The sequence below is a fragment of the Diuraphis noxia genome, unplaced genomic scaffold (assembly GCF_037042655.1).
Source record: "Diuraphis noxia isolate RWA-SAM2 unplaced genomic scaffold, SU_Dnox_SAM2 contig0001, whole genome shotgun sequence".
Classification (NCBI taxonomy): Eukaryota; Metazoa; Arthropoda; class Insecta; order Hemiptera; family Aphididae; genus Diuraphis; species Diuraphis noxia.
The window spans coordinates 41,297,539-41,320,063 of record NW_028301711.1 but is presented as its reverse complement, the minus strand read 5'-3'; the positions used below and the strand labels follow the sequence as shown (position 1 = coordinate 41,320,063).

The 22,525-nt window shown below is 33.7% G+C and overlaps 1 protein-coding gene across 3 annotated transcripts in view; it reads right to left on the bottom strand.

Moving 5' to 3' along the window:
- Positions 1-1,419: 1,419 nt before the first annotated feature.
- Positions 1,420-22,525, bottom strand: part of LOC107161532 (uncharacterized) — a 75,817-nt gene continuing 54,711 nt past the window's right edge. For all 3 annotated transcript variants that reach the window (XM_089216523.1, XM_089216518.1, XM_015507973.2), the window contains exons 3-9: positions 13,797-15,176; positions 12,796-13,406; positions 10,886-11,036; positions 6,572-6,722; positions 6,258-6,402; positions 5,663-6,185; positions 1,420-5,572 (exon numbers count right to left, since the gene is read on the bottom strand). In XM_089216523.1, the coding sequence (XP_089072649.1) occupies positions 2,441-5,572; positions 5,663-6,185; positions 6,258-6,402; positions 6,572-6,722; positions 10,886-11,036; positions 12,796-13,406; positions 13,797-15,176 (6,093 nt within the window). In that variant the 3' untranslated portion in view covers positions 1,420-2,440. The remainder of the gene's footprint in view (positions 5,573-5,662; positions 6,186-6,257; positions 6,403-6,571; positions 6,723-10,885; positions 11,037-12,795; positions 13,407-13,796; positions 15,177-22,525) is intronic.

Here is a 22,525-nt window from a genome sequence, read left to right as displayed (position 1 = left end):
AATCATAAAATCATTTAATATAAACGTGTAATAATTAATGTTAAGAAAATATATGTAAATCATATTGTAAACATATTGATTTTTGTGCTAAGACATATTCAAGCCAAAAATATACAACTTGAAAACATTTTTTCATAATATTTTAGAGAATATATGTTTCTCTAACATATTATTAAAATGTGTTAATAATGTGTAATTGCTGTGGGGGCAAGTTGCTAATTTTTGTTATTATTATCAGTTGGTTATTGTTACTACCTTATTATATCAAAACATAATTTATTATGTTTAATATTTGCATTTTTTTAATCCATTTGTTTAATGATATTATACAATAAAGAAATATTTTGTTATGTTTATTATCAATAATCATTTAAATTTGTTTAACTGCTCCATCATCATAATCTCCTTAAGTTTTAACTATCCATTAGTCATTTGTGTAAGGTCATCTATGATTTTTTTTTCTATTATATGTTTGATAAAAGTTAAAAGTTATGTCTAGTATTTTTCTAAGTAAATATTAAAATATTCAAACTAGAAATTAAATGATGTGTTTACAACACATATTGATAATGTTGATTTAATGATAATAATATAGCTATATTAATTAATTCATTATTCTATCAAACTATGCTCTTTTGTTATGTTAAATAGTTGTACCATAAAGTAATAAGTGATAATCAGGTATTCTGACATTGGAAAAATTTAATAAAAAAATAAAGTGCCTCATCCGACCCAAAAACATTTTCTGGTTACAGCACTGATAAGAATATGTTGAAGTTTTTTTTTTATACAAAGAACAAGCAGTTTTTGTTTTTTATACCAGAAGAAAAAACGTTTTTAATGATTTTAGATATATAATATATATATTATGTATTAAATAGTAAATACATAAACTAAAAATGTATATATTTTTATTTATATATTATAATTACATTAATGATAATATAAAAAAATAACAATTATAAATTGGAACCCAGCGTCAGGTTCAACTTAAATTTTTCATTCAATATTTAATTATGGTTCAGAATAAATCTTTATCCTAGATATTAGGAACTTCTATAGTCTGTAATAACATAACTAGATACCTATCTATTATATTCAATAAAATTGTGATTATTATTTTGTTTAAAACACTTATACCTAGGTACAAGGACATTTTTTTACCAGTCAGCTCTCGAACATAAAAATATTCAGATCTGTTAAGGTATGGAGGTGCAAATTTCAAAAATAATGTTGAAAAGTATTGGCATAGGAGTAGATTGGGCCAGCTACCCGACAAAAAAAATTAAATATTTTTAGCGGTTGAAGTTACAAATTACAAAAAGTGTGATCAAAATAAGTTGCAAAATATTGGCATAGGTTTAGACTGTTTTGAGTGGATCGTACATCGTTAAAAAAAAAAAAATAATTCACACGCCATTTTTATACATTAATCCCTTTTATTCGTCGTTGTCACATAAATCATTTAGATAAATACATACATATAATATAGTTTTATTTGATTACCGATGAAAAATAAAATAATGCAAAAATACAGCAGCAGACGCCACTTTTACGATAGAGGTACACGAGCAGCGCATAAGACAAATATCGTCGGCAATCGTCTAAATAATCATCTGTTATACAATATAATATAGTGGAAAAAAAAGACAAAATAAAATATTTTAAATTTAATGTTCAATATCATAAAATATATAATAATATAGTCACTATTGTGGGTTGTGTCTTGGGTGTAAACGCAAAAAAAAAATAATATAATAATAAGATTACATGGACACCTATGATTCTCTGCTCTTTAATGAGCAGGAGAGGATGGCAACATAAATAAATAAATAAATAAATAATATAATATTGGTCCAAAAGCAATACTAGTGTCTACGATAAACATTATATAACAACGATACATTACTACTTAAAAAATTATACTAGTTAATTATAATAAAAATGAAAAGTGAGTAGTCACAATCGTATTTAACTTTAATAATATATTATTATTTACAATTTGAATATAATAATATTAAATTGGTGGGGGGAGGGGCAAAACGTACACAATTATGAAATCCAAATAGTGTGTAAATAGAAGCTTAAATGAAGGGATGGGTAAAAAAAGGCGTGAGTACACCAAAATGTCAAATATTATACATAAGAAAAATATTTTATACTAAAAATAAAAATTAATTAATCTGTTAACAATTGGGATAAACATAGATATGAAAAAAACGTGGTCATAAGAATAAACAAATGAAAAAAAAATCTGAAATAAAAATTATAAGCTATACAATATTAGTATCGAACGTAAAATAAGTCGATTACGGCGAACAACTATTATTGTATTATAGGAGTGTGCGCCGTAAAAAACGAAAATATTTTCTATTGGCGAATCAAAAACGAACGCCGAATGGACACAGAACGGAATTGTTTAAGACGACCGATGTACCAACTACTTCTTACTCCTTTTTTTTTTGCCTGCGGGCTCAACGGGATCATCGTCCAGGAACTCGAGCCGAGTGCCGTTGTCGAAGAACCGCACGAACGCAGCCGATGGTGCTTTGGGGCCGTCTCCAGTGCGGTTGTCGTTGTAATCGATCGTCATTTGTGGTGGCGGACGGTCGGGACTGAACCTCTTGTGTGACTTGATCATAGCAGCGGTGGTCATGCCGTTACCGGTCGCGGGGTCGTTAACACGATATCGGACTTCACCACAGTCTTTGAACACGAAAAACGGTTCGATGTCTCCTTCATCCAGTTTTTCCGGGACATTGTCTTGGTCACTGATTTTGTTGTTGCGCCGCCTCTGGCTGTATACGACCCGCTTACCGTGGAACTCGATATGATCGCTCTCGACCACGTCTATTGGCGCGGGGGGTACGTGAGCTTCGACAGACGCGTAATCCCCGTTCACAGGTTCACCGGTCGATCGCAAGAAATGAACACGAGTGTGCTCAGCCAAGTCGACTTCACCGTGAGTGCGGTATGTGCAGAACTTACACGACCGTTTCCAAGACCGTTTGGACGCTGCTCCAGACGAGTTCATCGCCACGTGGTGATGAGTGTTGTGTCGATCCAGCTGTGACCGAATGTCACACTCAAATGGGCACTGTGTACACCGGAATAGGGATGTGGTGGTTTCTCCAACCAAGTTTCCAGTGGCACCGTAGGCGGCGTTCAGCTCGTACGCAGTCTGCTGATCCGATATCTCGTTCGTGAAAGTTGTGTCCTGCGGCTCTAGTTTCACCGGTGGTGGTAGCATTAGTTTAGTCGGACGCTGAGGCGTTCTGTCTTCTGAAGTCGGTCGCCTTCGCATCCGTTTAGCGTTCGACGCTTCCTCCTGTTCCTTGATCATTTTTTCCCTGTCAGCCGCCTGCTGGTTATTCTTCCGGATTTCTGCGTCCCTCGCGTGCTTTCGCTGGTGTTGCACGTAATTAGCCGTGTATCGTACTGCATAGTCACACTTATCACACTGGTACTTGTCCCGAGCTCCATGTAGAGTCAGGTGTACCGCATATTGATCACGCTTGTCGAACGCTGACGGGCACTTTGGGCATTTATACCGCTTGGATCGAATGACACCGTTTGTTACTGTGGTCGGATAAAAGAAATTCGGGTTGCCCAGCATTACGGACCCGAACTCCGGATCGATCTGAAAGTCTTCTTGTCCGTCGTTTTCGTCGGTCGAATGTCCCGGTTTCACCTGCGAACCTGATGTTGGCATCGCTGATAAAATTACAGGTAAAGGAATTTTTTTGCCTTTGCTCTTTAATTTTGAGAGAGCTCTCAATTTCTTTGATGTCTTAGCCTTAACTTTTTCCCTAGCAGGTAGATCTCGGTGAACGGTTTCATGCCGCACCAAGTTGCCATATGTGCTCACTGCATAATCACAACGTCTGCATCGGTGACGACCCGTACCTCCATGTAATGTTTTGTGGTACTGCAAGGCTGTAGATTTGAAGAATTTGCCTGGGCACATGGTGCACATAAATTGCCGTATATAACTTGGTTTGGTACTTTTAATGGGTTTTACGGTGGTATCAATGGTGGAATTTTGATCGTCAGTTTTAATGATTGCAGCGCTAGTTGTAGTGTTCATTTCAATAGCTGCTGGGATCATAGACACAGGTAGTAACGGTGGTGGCGTTGACTTTGAATTTATGATTTTTGGCACAGGTAGTAGTGCTGGTGGCGGTGGCTTTGCACTGACAGATTTCTTGGCAACACCAACTACCATGGAGCGTCGTCGTCGTTTACTAGGGTCATCGGCATGCTCCATGGGTGGTGATTGCAATTCAGTGGCGACATTAGGCTCTGAATACCGCATACGTTTGGTCCGCCTTTGTCGTTGATCATCAGGCTCAGGCGAATGTATTTTCGAATCTTTATAATTTGGTGATTGGGGTGGAGACCACGATCGTCTCTGAAGCTGAGGTGGTGAATCGTCACTTACCGATACAGGATACTCCGAGGGCCGACAATATTTAGGGTTAACTGGATATCCGGAAGCGATCAGTTCGGTAGTACGTTGTGCATACTCGTCACAATGGACGATCTCGTGAGCGTCTACGTGGCTTTTTGCCCGAGCTACAAATGAACAACAATCACAAGCGTTTTTCCAGCCTCGGAACTGATGGAATCGGATATGGAATCGGAGGTCAGTAAGGAAAAAGTACCGAGCAGGACAATATGGACAAAATTTAAGCTCAGGTTCATCAATTTCTGTGTACTTGGTGACGTCTTCTTGGCTTTCATTATCGCTGGACGTATCGGACAACACTTCATTATCGGAATGAAGTAGTCCACTGTTGATGGCTGTGCTCTTGTCCAGCAGCAAAATTTTTTCTAGTTCCATCACGTATTCGAGAGCCTGAATCTGCAACGTGTCTACAATGGTCACATCATAAAATCCCACTGTTGAGCATCTATAATTTGTTGAGTGTACCTTGACATGTGATGCCAAGACCCCTGCGTTATTGCATACATACGTACATCGTTTGCACGGGTGTAAGGGGGATGGTGGTACTGAACAACCTGATAGACGCTGCTGCATTTGTCTGTGATTCTGATGGTCCGGATGGTCTGAGTGCATCCGTTCATGCTCAACCGTGTTGTGCCTTCGGCGATTAGTGTGCGGACAGTATCGACACTTGAATACTTTCGAAAAAGGAGGCACGTTTTCCTTTTTGTAATGCCATACCATTGGCGGTCCAGCGGTGGTCTCGTCTACATCCGGCACATTGCCTGTCTTGTTTTCTAGTTTAATATCAGCATTTTTCGCTATCATATCTCTTTGCCCAGCTCGAACCACAGAATCTTCTGGATATCTAAGTTCTGGTTCTTCGATAATGTGACCGTGTCGATAATGATGGTATAGAATAGCTGATTTGGTGACGTTGAACACACATTCCGTACAGTTATAGAGTGCTCCCCGTTCGGCATGCAGCTGCTTATGTGCAAGTAAGTCTTTTTTATTAGTTGAATAATACCAACACTCGTTGCATTCGAAAACCTCGATCTTCTTGCATGATACAGTTGTGGCATCTCCTTTCGACGTCGTTGACGCAGTAGGTGCGTGAATTTCCTGTAATTATTTCAAAAATATCAAGTTACAGATTCAATATTCTATACCTATTGTTTATTTTCTGGTCGAGAAGGGGGAGGCTAAACTTACTTTGATCATTGTAACTGGCGTGGGTTCGGTTACTTCCTCTGCACTGATTATTATTTCTTCGTCCTCATCCCGTTCCTCACCTCTCTCGTATTCGCAACTAATCATATTGTCAGCTATTTTATCATCAGCGGTACTGCTATAGCTGCTTTTTTCAGAGTTTTTGCTCGGAGTCAATGGTCTTTCAATGGTTGATCCTCCATCATTATCAACAAAATCAGGTTTGCACTCCACCGCCTCAACTACGACAATGTTTTCATCACTGGTTTCGAACATCATTTCCATGTTGTTCGTGGTATTCGTGTCATCACTTCCATTATCAAACGTCGCCATATTAGCTGTCACGTCATCACTACTTCCGTTTTCATCGATTCCCTGCATTCCCTCCTCGTCGTCATTGTTAATTGAATTTGAAGCCGATTCGTCACGTTGCTCGGTCCCGTAATTTACATCTGTGGCATTAACATCGGTATTTACACTACCGTCGTCCATTTCATGCGCAAACATCATGTGATCTAACATAGCTCTATAATAAAATGAATAACATTAGTATTTATTAAGAATTTAAGTTCAGATTCTAAAACCGTAAAAAACTCACTTCTTTTCTTCGGACCAAAATGGACAGTATTCACACCTATACTTGGTTTCTTCGGGAATATGGGTGCACTGCATGTGTTCCTTCAGTTGGCCAGGGCTAGCAGCTGTCATATCACATAGCGGACAAGACAAAAAGTTTTCATCATCTGAAAAAAAAAATTATATTAAAAATAAGCTGTAGTTACCATGTATTAAGCTTAAAATATTTTGAATTCAATCGCTGTAATAAATTTAAAAAAAATAAATAAATAGTTTAGATACTATTATATTCAACACAATCTGGCTCAAGAATAGATAAATAAATATAATACTCACCATAATGCATTAACGACTTAGGGTTGGTGGACAACAGTAACAACGTGTCGGATGCGGTTCCGGTTGTGGGAGTCTTTGTTTTCCTACGGTCGGTGTTCGGTGAATTTAGCTCTGCTGTTTCTTTTATTTCTGCCGATTTTTTTGTTTGAATCTAATTGAAATACAACGGACTTAATTATTAATTTAAAAGGATGCAACGCTAAAGTCAATTATATCTAAGCACAATAGATAAATTGTCAGAAATGCACAATGAAGTACACACTACACATCATATTACACTACATTCGTTAACATCGAGATTAGTGACAGGTAGTAATTATTTTACCGCGTTAATAATGCTCAATTAAATCAAATTGATTTTTCATGTTTGAGCTAGCTAGGAGCATAATATTGTAATGTATATAAGATAACGTCATACTAAATAATCTTATATGAATTCTGTAAACATATGAAAAAATACTATCATCACAGAGACGACCAAAAATAATAGTTACATATATCGGAAGGCCGCGAGTCGTTTAAATTAGGGGAAAGTAGGAATATTTTATAAATTGTACAAAACCTTCACATTTTATATCATTCAGATGTTAACAAGAGTGCTGAATCCAAATATTTTATCATTTTTGATAATAAGAGTACAAATTAGCACTTAGTTAAAGATATTAGTGATTATAAATTTAATTTTTCGAATATAAATCTCTTTAAAGTTAATTTCTTATCTTTTGGCAAGTTTTGAGGAAAAATAATCAATTTATGATTAAAACCTTTCCACTTGTTGATAATGCTAAAGAGCCAAGATCTGAAGAAACTGGCCAAATGATAAGCAATAAAATTAAAAGAGATCTGTTGCATAAGAATGTATATGTGTATTAAAATTATTGACAAAAGAAAGAGTATACTTGGTTGAAATGTAGATATCACTTACTTTTTTTGAGTCTGGGACATGACCCTTTTTTCATGGTTAAGTTTTTTTAAATTAACTTTACAATCAAAACATTTTTTTTTTTTAATTCTACTAAGAACAAGTTATAGAACAAATTGACTTTAGTATTCTATTCTTGGTTATTTCAATTATGCGATTAAGTTTTCAACTACAAAATGATTGGTAATTACATAACTGCTAATTTCTAAGAATTTTATCTTAAACATTTTAAAAAAAAAAAGGATTTTAGAGATAAACTAGCTTAATATGATACTAAAATTAATACTTTTGAAGGCATCAAGCAGTATTTTTATCAACACGTTTAGTAAAAGTTATATAACCTAAAGTCATTGAAAAATATTTTCAAGTGATAATTTGCTAAAAATATTAGAATAACATAAATTAGAGTTCCTCAAAAATATGGTTATCGATCAAATTGATAAAAAAATTTGCATCATAATATATCACTTGCATTATGACAGATGTTCAAAACAAGCGTCTAGTTAAAAATTATTCGTAAATTTCTAGGCTTTCGAATTGAAATGGCATTGGGGGTGTGCTAACGATTCATACGTGTAAGTTGCGTTGAAAGTTAAACGACTAGAGTAAAGTAAACTTGTCCACAAAACAATGAGCCAGAATTATAAATCAAACGTATACATAACTCATGCCACCGTTGTCAGACTTATCATACCCGAAGACGCACACACGGCGGAATGGTGTATTAATCTAGACCGGGGATGACAAACGCGTCAAACCCTTGATTGCAAAAATTTCGCACTAGACCCAAAAAAGATTCGCCACCCCTGGCCTATACCTACGTGGCTACGTTAATTTAGCTTTGCCAATAAAAAAAACGGCAACTGGAAAAAAATGTTTGAACGTATCGAGCCATGGACTTACGTTTCAATTTACGTTTTGACACGCGCTTTGGATTTCAAAGAAAAACTTGACATTCAATGGCGTAGCCAGAAATTTTGTATGGGGCGGCTAAGTCTCGAAAAAAAAAATTCTTTTAAACACACTTTTTGTATACCTAAAATAATGTTTGTAACAAATTAAGCAACAAATTATATATTAGTGTATAAACATTTTATTTTATTTATTATGGTTCTAATATTTTAACTGCTTCTAACATCCTTCTTGGGGCGTGATGATAGTAGTTATTTTTACAACTGTAAAAGGTAAGCTCCGGGGCTCGTATCTTAGTACTGTTAATTTACATTTATTAACCGCGACTGAGTGATTAATTCATAATTAAAAGGACGTGATACCCGAATATGTTGTTTCCGTTTTACAAGTGCGTAACATAGCAAATTTTACGCTCAGCAGATCACGTTTAGTTTAAACATTTGAATGAATTAACTTCTTATAAAATTTAAACATGAGAATATTATTTAGACGACCTCATAGACTTTTTTACTATATTTTAATTTTGAAGCGAGTTACAATTATTTTAAAATTGTAAATGTTTTGTAGGTACATCTTAAAATACTTATAACGCGATCTGCTGAGCGTAAAATGTTCTATGTTATACACTTGTAAGACGGAGACAACACATACGGGTATAATGTCCTCTTAATCATGATAATATAAGAAAGAATATTACAAAGATTATAGATTTAAGTGATTTAAGTTCTGAGAAGTATAACTTATAATGTATGTTTACAGTTTACTAGACAAAACGCAATATTTTAAATTTTTTTATATAAATATAAATAATAATAGCCAAAATAAACACAGTTAATGGGGGAGGGGCTTTAGTCCTCTTACCCACACTCCTGGCTACACCACTGTAGGATATCCATTCGACTTATACTAATAAATTATGATTAATAAGTATTATAACTTTATAGCCACATTTATTATTCAAAGACTAATAAATTGTACTACTAACAACTATGTTTAATTATATTTTGATGTCATATCTAAAAATATTGCAGCTATAAAAAATATAGCACATAATATTAGGGTTTATCAATTATTATATTATCAAAATGTGTCATATAATACCGCCTTTTGGAATTATATAGGTATAGTTATACAGATTTAAATAAGGTTTGCTTATTGGCGATCTCTACCATATAGGTATGTTGGTATGTATGTATACCATGTATGTATATACATTTTATTTTTTTTCTTCTAAAATTAAAACTTTAACAACCGATACTACATTAAATATAATCGAGTTATTATTCTCCATGGTTCGAGACTTCGAGTTCAAATCATTATCGTGCTATGTTATTGTATCATTTAAAGTAATACATTATATGAGCGTGTTAAGTATAATAATTAGTAATATTATCTATTTATACGGTTGTACCAAATTAGCTTGTCTTGTTCTGATTTGATGATTCGCGGGCAATCATTATATATTAAGACGATGGCGTCATGTCAGCGCACTAATTGTTTTCTCAGAATCGCACACGCGGCATAGATTCATGATTCATCTCAGATTATCAAGTTCTCTTAGAATAAAACAACCTTAAGTATTATTTTCCTTAAAAATGAATTTACCTATATTTAAATAGTTATTAATTTTTCTAGAGACGAACTTTATGTCAAACTATAAATTTTTGAAATCGATGATTTGCTTCTAACAATATTCAAAAATCCAAAAGAATTATTTTTAAAGAGTGCACGAAACGACAAGCACGTTTTTCCTACGTTGCGTATGGGTCAGAGATAAAAACAAATAATGCGCTGAAATTCTTATCCAAATGATGAGTTGGAATGAGGAAAAGTAATTTATGAAATATACGAGTAAATTATCAACTATTAAGTCATATTAAAAATGGTAAAAACTTGATAAAATGGGTATCTAAATCGAGTTTTGTATTAACAACTGGATTTCAATATAATTTATAATATCGTATTATATGGTCATAAAAAATTAGTAATAAAAAATATTTAAAGACGGTTTGATATATAAAAATATTAACTTCCAAGTAGTTTTATATCAATAGGTATCATCATTGTTGATGATATGTAATAACAAGATTATAATATATAGGAAAATTGTTTCATATGAAAACAGGAACTACTTAGGTAGATAATCAGTATCATGTATAGTCATAGATAAAAGCCTTGCAAATTTGTACTCAGTAAAAAGGCAATTTAAATTGCTGCCTTATTGGTTTTTTCATTTTTATAAAGACATGATTTACAAAAGTTATTAATGTTTTAGAATTTGAAATTAATTTGTATGTTTTTCAAACTTAAATTTTATTTTTCTGATATAAAATATTATATTCTCATGTATAAATTTGGTTTTCCAGCTGTAGGAATAATACTTTGTAACCCGAGTGGTCTATATTTTTTTTCAGTGGAACGGGTTTCACAAACAACTTATGGGTATATGTCCACTTAAAGCTTTAACCAGTGTTACGTACATATAATTCATTGATGGTTGCGTTGGTCGTGTCCATGGCAGTGGTGGCTGTAGAGTCGCTATGTGGAGCATTGGTGTTGGTGTTGCTACTGAACTCTCCTCTCCTGTAGTGCGCCTTGACATGGTTCAAAACGGTCAGTCGGTCGCAGTCTCTGTAACGTGTAACAAAGAAAAGGAAAAATCGTAAATAAATTATAAAACATAAAATATTAGACTAAAATAATAATCGAAAACAGACGCGAGATGGAAAAGAAAACGGAAGTATATAATAATGCCACGACCCATGTGCACTCCAATCTATACAATTTAGTGACCCAAAATAAATCAAACCAGGCGATGTATATTACAAAAACGAAATGTGATTGTAATGTTTTAAAGGATAAAAACTTGCATGTATAAATGTTACAAGGTTTAAAACTTAAATAAATAATTAGAGAACTCACACTGCTGTATAGTAGGTTTACGAGTACCTATCATTGAAAAGGTTACTATAATTTGCCAATTTTAAATTATGATGAATAATTGCACGCGATAAACGATTCTGATTGGAGAAAGAAGCCTCTATTTGTAAGAATATTTTATAATTTATTTGTAAAAAATAATGTAGATATATAAATATACGATCGTTTAAAATAATATTTGCCAACAAAATAATTAATAATTAATAGTATAAAATAATATAAAATTAGTGCTTTAAGTCAATATAGAAGTAAAATAGAATAGTGTACCGCACCTATTTATACTGTAAAATAAGTAACTTAAAAATAGTAGAAATATTTTGAGGTTTTCGTTGTGTTCAGTGTAATTAGGAATTTGTTGATATATCAATATTAGTGGAATGATTTCAGCTTTTACGATTAATGTTTACTCAAAAATTATACTAATAACCATTTGAGGATAAATCGTTGTTTTAAGTTAATATGTATATGTATATGTATATATATGTATATCTATATATGTATATATACATATGTATATCGAATTTCGTTAAAATATTATCTTCATATCACTCACAAAAATGTAATGCAGCTTATTTACATAAAATATTTTTTGAAATTTCTTTAAGAAACAGCTATTATTAGTCATGTACCTATATTAAATTTTCAAGTCTCAAGTGTTAAAATAAATCAACATTTTTATTTATTTTTAGCTGAAAAATTGTTAGTAAATAATCATGATTTTGACAAAACTTTTAATTATTTTAACCTTTAATGCTTATTGAGTATAATAAAAAATGATTAAATTATATTTAATTTTTTAATAACTTTAAATATAATTTAAATAAATAGAACTTCTTGTTACACTTTAAAGCTTTTTGACTAGGAAAATATATTTTTTAATAAAGTAGTAAGTACACAATTTTAAATGTCTATAAATATATCAAAAAAAGTCAAAATATTTAGAAAATTATGCGATTAAAAATGCTAATATTTAGTTAAAATTTTAAGTCCTTGTTATATTATTTATTTTTAAATTACAATAAAAAATCAAAATTTTGGTTACCTGTTAAAGTATATCAAGTAAATTAACATATTCAGTATTTTAATCTGGACATTTTATTACCAGCATAAACGAAATGGAATCTACACTTATCACTAGGTATACACTATTCCTTACGTCGTCATGCCAGTTGTTTACCTACATATCAAATGTCAATGAAGAATATTATGGTTACTATTTTCATATCTTTCATATTATCTGTGTACGAGTATGATGTATATAGTATATTTTGTATGAAATGTGTGAATTAAGCCACCAACTACAAAAGGTTGGATTACTGTGGTTTAGATGAACGCAAATGTAAGTTTTATACTCGTATGTGCGCATAGGTCAGAGAAATAAATATTGTAATGCGCTGATATCCTCTTTATGAATAAACGTGTAAATGTATAGTAAAATAATTTTATTTACCTGAAGAAGCATTTTTTGCACTTCCAAACGGTCTTACTGCGTCCGTCACCTCCAGTAGTTGACGGCGGAAGGAGTGTCGTCATCGCGGAATTATTCTGGTTCTGCTGTTGGTTCCGGATCGCCGCGGCTTTAAACCTTTTCAATTGTCCCGCCACCGTCGCGGCCTTACCCGTTGACGACGTCATGAGCGGGACCCCGTTATGGTGGACAAAGACTGGCGCCCGTCGTTTCCGGGGAATCCCGCCGCCTACGGACTTGCGGACACCTTTTCCGTCCTCACACTCTCCACCAGCCGCCTTGTCTGCTCCGTCCGCTATGTCCATCTCCATCACAGTTAGGTATCGGTTGTACTTGCTGTAGTTCCTGCGACCTGTCTCATCTGTCATTAGCACCTTGGCGCCCTGGTGCGAGTTAAACGTGGCAGCCGACTCCTCACTGCTACCTTTCTTCGCGGACTTGAGCCGGATGTGCTTGGTGATATCCCAGCGCCAGTTGGATCGGTACGCGCAACACGAACATTCGAACGGCTTGCGGTTCAGGTGGCCAACGATGTGGACGTGGAACCTAGAAGCGGTGGCCGCCCAAAACGTGCAGTGTGGACACTTGAACACCTGCAACGAGAAAGCATCACCTGTCAGAATATATTTATAATTTATGAAGTAATAGGTAAAATGTTTGTACGTATTTTATGAGCAAGTACGCAGACTAGCCTTGTTCCTTGATGACATTAGATATGATTTATGACTTATGATTTAAATAAATAATAAAAATGCATGTTATTCATATTTAAACATAACTTCAAAGCCCAACTATTTTTTTCAAAAGAAGTTTAACCAAAATCAATGCAAACAATTAAATATTAGTACAACCAAAATTATGATATTTCCAGTTATTAGTAAATTACCTTTGCCAGAAAATAGGCCCATGAACATATAATACAATAAACCTGTATACCTATATATAATCTACTTAAACATCACATAGCATCTAAAAAAACTTACCGTTTTGTACATTTTCCCTTCCTTTCTGATGGCGTGCTTCATTTGTTCCTGATGCTTTAACATCTCAGGGTTGCAGAAGCCAGTAGTGTCTGAAGGAGTTCCATTGACGTCATCTTCCGATTCATCTTCAACTGACGGTGGTTCAACGTAGAGCGGCATCGCGACTTCGGTCGCGGAAACAGAATCTTGTTCTTCGCGGTCATTGTTGTCGTTGTCGTCTTCACCGGTTGGTGTTGCTACCGCGGAAGTATTCCACACGAAAATCTTGTTCTCCATTGGGTGCAATTGTGTATCTAACTCTTCGTCTGTGGCGGTTTCTTTCAAGGCAGCAGGCTGGCTCGGGCTATCAATCGCTGTGGCTGGAATGGTAGTGGCGAGGGCAGTCGTCCCTCGACAAGTGGCCAAGTGTACAATCAACTCAGTGCTGGTCTTGCACCGCTTCCGGCACCGCTGGCACCTAGTCGACTTGAGTTCGGCGGCCGTCACTGGCGGCGGCGGTAGTGGCGGCGATGTAGAAGTCGTCCGCTCTGGTGTCGTAGCGGTATGATCTTCGGAATTAAGGTCGTTGACGTCTGCCGAAGTGGTGGTAACGTGAGTAGTGGCATCAACGTCAGCGTCGCCGTCACCGTCACCAGTACTGCCATGAGTTCGTTGATGTCGCATGAACTCTGATAGACACTTGGACTCGTAATGGCAAACCGGGCAAGTCAAGTCCGCTGTCTCGTCCACTTTAGCTTTGAGCTTATCGAAAAACGATGCGGTCTTGCTCTTGGGCGAGGTTATGGTACTGCTGCTTCCGGTGCTGCTGCTACTCCGCCGCCGGTTAGCCGTGGTGACGCCACTAGCCGCAGTGTTTGCTAAGGCGGGGCTGCAGTTTAACGGACCAGGCGCACAGTCCGTGTCGTCGATTATGGATGCGAAATCGCTGAGCGCGCTCTGGCCTGGCGCCAAGCTGTAGTAGTTGTCAGGGGTGATGACAGAAGCATTTTCTGGAAGTGGTGGTGCTGTCGTCACAGGTGGTCGCATCCGGACGATCGAAGGTACGCGCCTTGACTGTTGCTGTTGCTGCTGTTCGACGATAGGTATAAGCTTGGGCATAGGCCGACGCCGTTGTGGCTGCTTTTGCTCCGAAGTCTTTGTGCTGCCCTCCGGCGGGCTGGTCACCGAAATGATCTTTATTGGCATTGTCGGCAACGAAGTAGTAGTGGTCGTCATCGTAGTAGTCTTTTTCACGACGGTGCAGGTGCCACCATTCTTGGATACCGCAGTCTTGGACGTCGAACTACCGTCGCTGCTGGAGGTCACCGTCGGGACAGTGCTCTTTGTCTCAGTCATGAACTCGACGACACCGCCTTCTTTTGTCGTCTCGTACGTTACGATCTGTAAAACATAAATAAATCATTACTTTAAAGATTTTGTTACGTCTTTGCTACACGAATTAGGTACTCATATATATATAAAGCAGGTATAATATATAACACAATAAGGGTTCGTATCAGAACCTATTTTGTATGTATCAGTCCGGTGACTTGTTTCTGAACATGAAAAACTATTCAAAATCAAAAAATACATGTTATTCTTTATCGGAAGATTTTTAGATTTTTTTGAACTATATTTTTTGTGTTTACTTAGTTCTATAAAACCAAAAGTAAATAAGTACTTTCAATCCCTTCATTTCCGTACACGGCACTCAAAAATGATCATTAGGTAGGTACAGTAAAAAGTTCAAAATATAAATTTTTAATTAAATTCATAATTAAACCACAATTATAATAGCTCAACTATACAGAGCATAGAGGCCAGTGATATGCCCAAAGGGAAGGTTAGAGGTTATATCCACTTTTTCATTGTCTCAAAAAGCTCTTTATTTGTGTCTTTGATATTATAAAATATAGAAAAAATTAAAAGATAAGCATGCCATTGACTAGACAAATATAAAATGTGGTATAGAGAATATTACAGTTTAAAAAGTAGTAAAAGCCGACCGAGCTGATTCGTTTATTTTTAACTACTTCAGTCGACCACGGATTATATTTAATGCAGAAAATAAATATATTGGTACGATACGAAACCCAAAATGCATAACAATTCACTTTGATAAACAAAATACTATTTACAATTTTTTGATCACAGCACATATTTTATTTTCATTGAATTGGTCTACTACTTTAGGTGATTATAATTCCCACCAACTATAAATATGTGTATATACCTACCAACCTATTAATAAATATACTATACAAATCATTTTCTGTATTATATGATTTAGTATATAATGACCTAATCCAAATACTTTTTTTTTTGTTTTTACTGAATTGCAATTACACTCGTTTTGATAATATCACGCTTGCTTGACATTCATAAAAGTAAATGTCAGCATTAAAAACAAATAAACAAAACTAAGGTCTCCCCGGGGCACATTAATACATATAGGTAATACGACCAATTGGCAACTTGAGAGTAGTCTCTAAAGACACTATTTTTCTGGACCAGCGTTTGTAAATTATATAATATAAAGATACGTACAAGTACTGCAGGTTATAATACCATTTAAACGCAATGCGCATTACACAGGTGGTTGTGGAAACGCAATGATATGTAGAATGACGTAATGAATAAAACTGTTAAAAGAATTTACATAATGCAATTTTTCGTCACATATTTCATACAATGTTTGAGCTTTACGAACAAAAACAGTAAACCTAACCCTAACTTCCAGAACGATATTTTGCATGACACAGCAACGTGCGCTAAATACATACGTAAAAATTGCTCGATTTGAGTTGTGATCAAATAGTATTAAATATAATATTAATTATACATACATAGTGTGAACCATCACGCCGCATGATCTCAGCGAGGAGCGCGCACCGGAAGACGCGAATGGAATAACAGAACTGCTTTAAAAATAATTTATTAATTTGGATATAGGTAATAGCACACTCATCCGCCAGTCACAAACAACAATTGAAACAAACAACGACCTAGAATAATATTTTGTCTTGTCGATATATTATAGATTCCATTGGTCATCACTATCACCACTTACGCTCGGAAATGTCTGAAAATTTATATTTAATTGTTCGAGTGATTACACCGCGATATGTGATATAGCAATACAATATAATGTATAACAACCGGGATGGGAGATCGACAAGACAAAAAACAGTTCACACAATATATGCATTATGTACATACAAATTCGACACTGACCATAGCAAACAATACGATCTGCGATAAAAATGTGTCGGAATGATCCACTTACGGAGAAATCAAAGTTTAATGTCCAACAATCAATATCCGGTCAGAGGCTTGCTATCTAATATCTATATTGACTCTAGGCAATGCATAAATGTATAATGTATACGACACAAATGTGATTCATATATTGTTTACATAATGGGCGTTTAACGGATATTAGCGTATAATGGACGAGAGCTATTGTCATCGGTCATCGCGATACCACAAAAATACGCCAAAAATCTCAAAACCATAATGTCTGGGGTTTAGAAAAGTGGTCGTCAAAGCGTATGGTTCGATTTTTCTAACCTTTCAGTCACGTTATATTTTCATTTTCCATAAAACAGAAATTATAATCTTTGTAATATGAGAACAATCGGTTATATAAAAAAAATTATTCATGTAGACTATTAATATTTATAGTATCCTGGAAACAATAAAATTAACTATAGATTTTTAGGAAAATACTTTTAAGAATGATCGGTTACCCAACAAAAAGTTAATATGCCTTCGATGTTTTTTTCTTTAAATGTCGATGAAAAAAAAAATGGATTATAAATCTTTTAAATGTGATGCAAGGTTCCTTATAAGCATATACCTTATATTCTTATGAGTGTGTCCCAAAGAGATCTGACATTCTGACAAATGAAATAATTTTTGTTCTAATCAATATTTTTTTAAATTTTCTTTTAAATATAATCCATAGACACTTGAGCTACATTTTTAGAATACATTTTTTATTTTTTATTTTTTAATACTGAAAATAAAAAACTTAAAAATTGATAAATTTTTTTTTCGAAATATTCAATATAGTCAATTTGTAAATTTGATTTTCAGAAAAATGTATATGGTAAAAACACTTATTTAAGTCAAAAGGCTGATTTTTTATAATTTTTTTAAATATCAATATTTTCGTTAGGTAAATTATAGTAATTTATAGTTTATACATCACATATTATTAAAATAAATACAATAAAAAAATAATTAGATTTTAACATGCACTTATTTAAAAATGTTCTTATAAAATATTTTTAAAAAACTTTATTATTATTTGAAATTACAAGGTTTTCTAACATAAACTAGATCGTAATTTACTTAACGAAAATATTGATATTTAAAAAAATTGTAAAAAATCAGTCATTTGACTTAAATAAATGTTTTTACCTTATAAATTTTTCTAAAATTCAGATTTTTCAAATTGGCTATATTGAATATTTCGAAAAAATTGTTTATCAATTTTTAAGTTTTTTATTTTCAGTATTAAAAATAAAAAATAAAAAATGTATTATAAAAATGTAGCGCAAGTGTCTATGAATTATATTTAAAAGAAATTTTTTAAAAATATTGATTAGAACAAAAGTTATTTAATTTTTCAGATCTCTGTGGGACACCCTGTATAAGGTCTATGCTTATAAGTAGTTAATACTGGAATTCCAAAAAATTAAGTGAAAAATTCGCAATAACCATGGAATATACCTGCCCATTTAACTGAATGGCTGAGGCTGTCTTCGCTCAGAATCGTTTTTCGTATATGTAATGACTTATCATCAAATTCAATTAACACATTATAGTGACTAAATTCAATGCCTAATGAGTAATAACAAGGTATTCTCGACACCTAATACATACAACAGAACGGTTATCTACTTTAGTACTTTCCCCTTCTTTTTCTTTTATTTTGTCCGTTAATACGTACGCAATAAGTTTACACAGCTTAAAATTACATAACAATAAAATATTATTTTAAAAATTCTTATAATAAGCAAAGAGTTATGAAGATAAGAACATTTAAATTTTCATTTCGGTGGAAAATGGAAAAGTATAATAGGTATCGCATAAACGGACTTGGCATTAAACGACAAGGTCGATTTTGACGGAAAACGACTATACACCCGTAAATATAAAGTGACCGTTGTAATATCGTATTATATATAGAGTATAATATAAAACATCTTATATACATAATATGAGATGCAACGACGAGTTTAATATTATTGTGTTTGTTTTTCAACCATACCATATCCCTAGTCATTATATGGTTATGTGCGTGGCCTAAAAATGCAAAAACACGTTTCGACTGAAGCGAACCACTCACGAAAACATACACTCGCATTATACTTACACACATTCATGCGTCGCGAGTGTACATGGCATAATATAATGCATAAAAGGCGTTATTATTTAATCATTACCTTAGTAGGAACACTACGGAGATTACGAAGACAGTCAATTATTTTTCTCAGATACAAAATATAAAATTTTACTAATGGAAAACCATACAGCCGCACAAATAATATACTGTACATACACAGTCAGATAGAAAATCCCTATATCCTACAATATGCTTAATATACATTAGATACTGTGATCAGAGAGTCTACTACAATATATAATTAATTATCATAATGTTCGTCAAGGTGGTTGTGGGTACAGTTTATGATAAAAAAAAACGATTTTTTCAATCCACTACCTGACAAATTTTGAATTCAATTAATTTCAATATTATCGTAAAACAATTTGTCATATTGTGTTTTAAAAGTATCTAACTGTCTAATAGAATTTTATATTTTAATTTTAAAGTGAGTTATGAGCATTTTAAAATTGTAAATTGTATGACAAGGACAACGCGGGTTAAGTGTTAGCTTAATATTACCAGTAGTGATAGAGACAACATAATCTTAATTATCTATGTAACCAAGCAATTTACCTATAAAGAAATGAACTGATAACAGCGAGAGAGGTCCAGGAAACCAACATTGTTAGAAAAATATAGCATACAAATTGGGTACCATTTATATCCATTATAGCAAGAGAGAGAGAGAGAATAGTTTAACAACAAACATGACAACATTTATAGAAAAAGATGGCATACATCTAAGGTAGTCAGGTCCCACTATATAACATTGGTATTGACTACTCCTTTTTAACACTGTTGACACGTGGCAACATATGGCAGAGTACCGGAGAAGCGCATTCCATATATTAATAAGTCTATGAACCACACTTACCCATTTTGCACTGTATAGGTGATGAGAAAATTTCTAAAAACTATACAGGCTCACTATAATTGGAGCCATCGTATAGATAGTGTAAATTTAATGTAAACAGAACTTGGGTGTGAGTTATCTACGTTTGTACACAACAGCCATACTAACCAGTTGAATAGCGCAAACGGCATCTGTATGCATGTAATTTGTATAATAATAGGAAGACGAGGAGTGGTAAAACGGTTGTCGATAACAGTTAAATAAGCGTTAAAGGAATCGCGCTGACTTCGGGTCAAATATACGCAGCCGGTTATCGCGACGCACCAAAGAGAGAGAAATTCGAGCCGTGGCGACGACGACGGAGACCAAAGGCCAAATGACTGTATAATACAAAAGATAAGAGGAACGGAAAGAGATACGTCAATAAAAAATTGAACTATTCCAGAAAAAAACCGTTCTCTTTGTATGTAACTTTCTGATTACATGGTCTCAAAGTGCGATGTTCAAATTGTTAATTAATAAGCAACTAAAATCCTGTTAAAGAAGCTAGCAATGCTAGCATGGAAAATGAGTATTTAAAATGGTAAGGTATATTTATATCATAATCGCGTATTTGGTAGGAAAAAACATCGATTAAATATAAGTACATTCAGTTTATACAGTGCAATATTTAGTTACTCGTTTATGGTAATCAAATTTTACAAATAATAACCTATATAAGGATTAAAAAAAAAAAAAAAAATAACAAACTATATTCTAGTTTTTTCCGAATCAAAAAAAATTTCAATTTTATATAGACACCATATAGACTCTGTTTGGTTTTCTAAAAATAATCCACCTGGGAAGGGGGGCGTTAGATAGGATCTATGGTAAGCTACCTATAGTCTATAACATGTCAGTCTTACAAAAATGTATAATATTATATAAAACTAAAATATTACATCAGTTCTCCTTGCTATCGAAAGTCCCCGCAAAAACAGAATTTAAATTAGGTATAGGTAGGTACATGATATTTCAGAAAATTTTAGTGTTAGATGTTTTTAGCATATATTACGCATCAAAATCCAAATGGATACAAATCACACGAGCGAAATTATATCGCTATATATATATGGCTATATTATTCACAATGTACCAAATACATTAACAAGATGCGCACGGTATATAAAGCTGCAAATATTTTAGCTCCTGAATCTCGACCAAGTGTTTTAAGGTCTTCAGTCATAAACCATAAATGTGTTGATCTAAAATTAATATTTTATGAAAATTATTCTCCCAGAAAGGTAAATAATATTCGATAGGAACTCTTATATTGTTGAGCCGGATTACGGGCGGTGTTTTCGGCGAAAACAAAATTTAGCGACGCCGGTGCTTTGTATTATACCTAAGGTACTAAAACGAACAGAGTGCGTGCATACAATAAGGAGAACTCATTCACGTAGCGATACGGATATATTTACTAAACTTAAAAGTTAGAATGTGACCGACAGCAAAAAAGTAAGTTTAAAAAAAAAAATTACACAAACGAACATGTAAAATGTTTTAGTCAAATATCTTGAAATATATTTGATGGTGGATTTATTTCGTAAAAGGCAAAAACAGTACAATAGCTAAGAACAAATATTAACTAATAAGTAAAACAATGTGTAAGGATGTAATGTGTAAATTTAGTTTGGACGGAAAAAATATATAAAAAAAACATTTTTTTGATGTAGTTTTTTTTCAACTAATTTTATAATAAAATTATGAATACTATACAAATATATAGTACATATTTTTTTTAAATGTTAATATCTCTTAATAATGGTACTGTAATAATGTAAAAGTTTATTCAAAATTAAATTCTCTGCGTAGTATATGAAGAAAGAACTGAACTGTGCACCTACTATAGTTAAAAAAAAGGAATCCTATAGTCACTAGACACTAAAAATAAAAAAACGTATAGATATTGCAGAGAAACTCGCAATTATATATATTTTCTTACTATAATATATAGAAAACAATATAAATCACAAAAGCTTTAATTTTAGACAAAGCACGTGACAATCACAGTTAAGAATCCCTGCAGGTGCAAGCTTCATGGAAAGTTTTGACAACATTTTACATTAGGTACTATATAGTTATAAAACGAACGCAGAATACAGAGACGAACAACAACAAACAGAAAATTAAATATTGTGTAGGAATTTTTCCAGTGCCCACACGACGTACCCAGGGTACTGTGTAGTATATATACTTATATATAAGTGCAATGGAGCGACGAGCTGCGCAAGTCAAAAGCCAGATACATATTTTTATTATACGCTATAAACTTATAGCGTAGCACACAAATTGTTCAACAACTGTTTTTATTTACATAATAATACAATACATATTTCTAGTAATTCCTATAAGACCGGAGACGGGAGAGCTAACGCAGAAGATTAGATAAGGCGAGGCGGCGTGTTTGTGTAACACATTTCTGGCTGCTGCTGCTGCTCCTGTTGAAGCAGTAACAGCAGC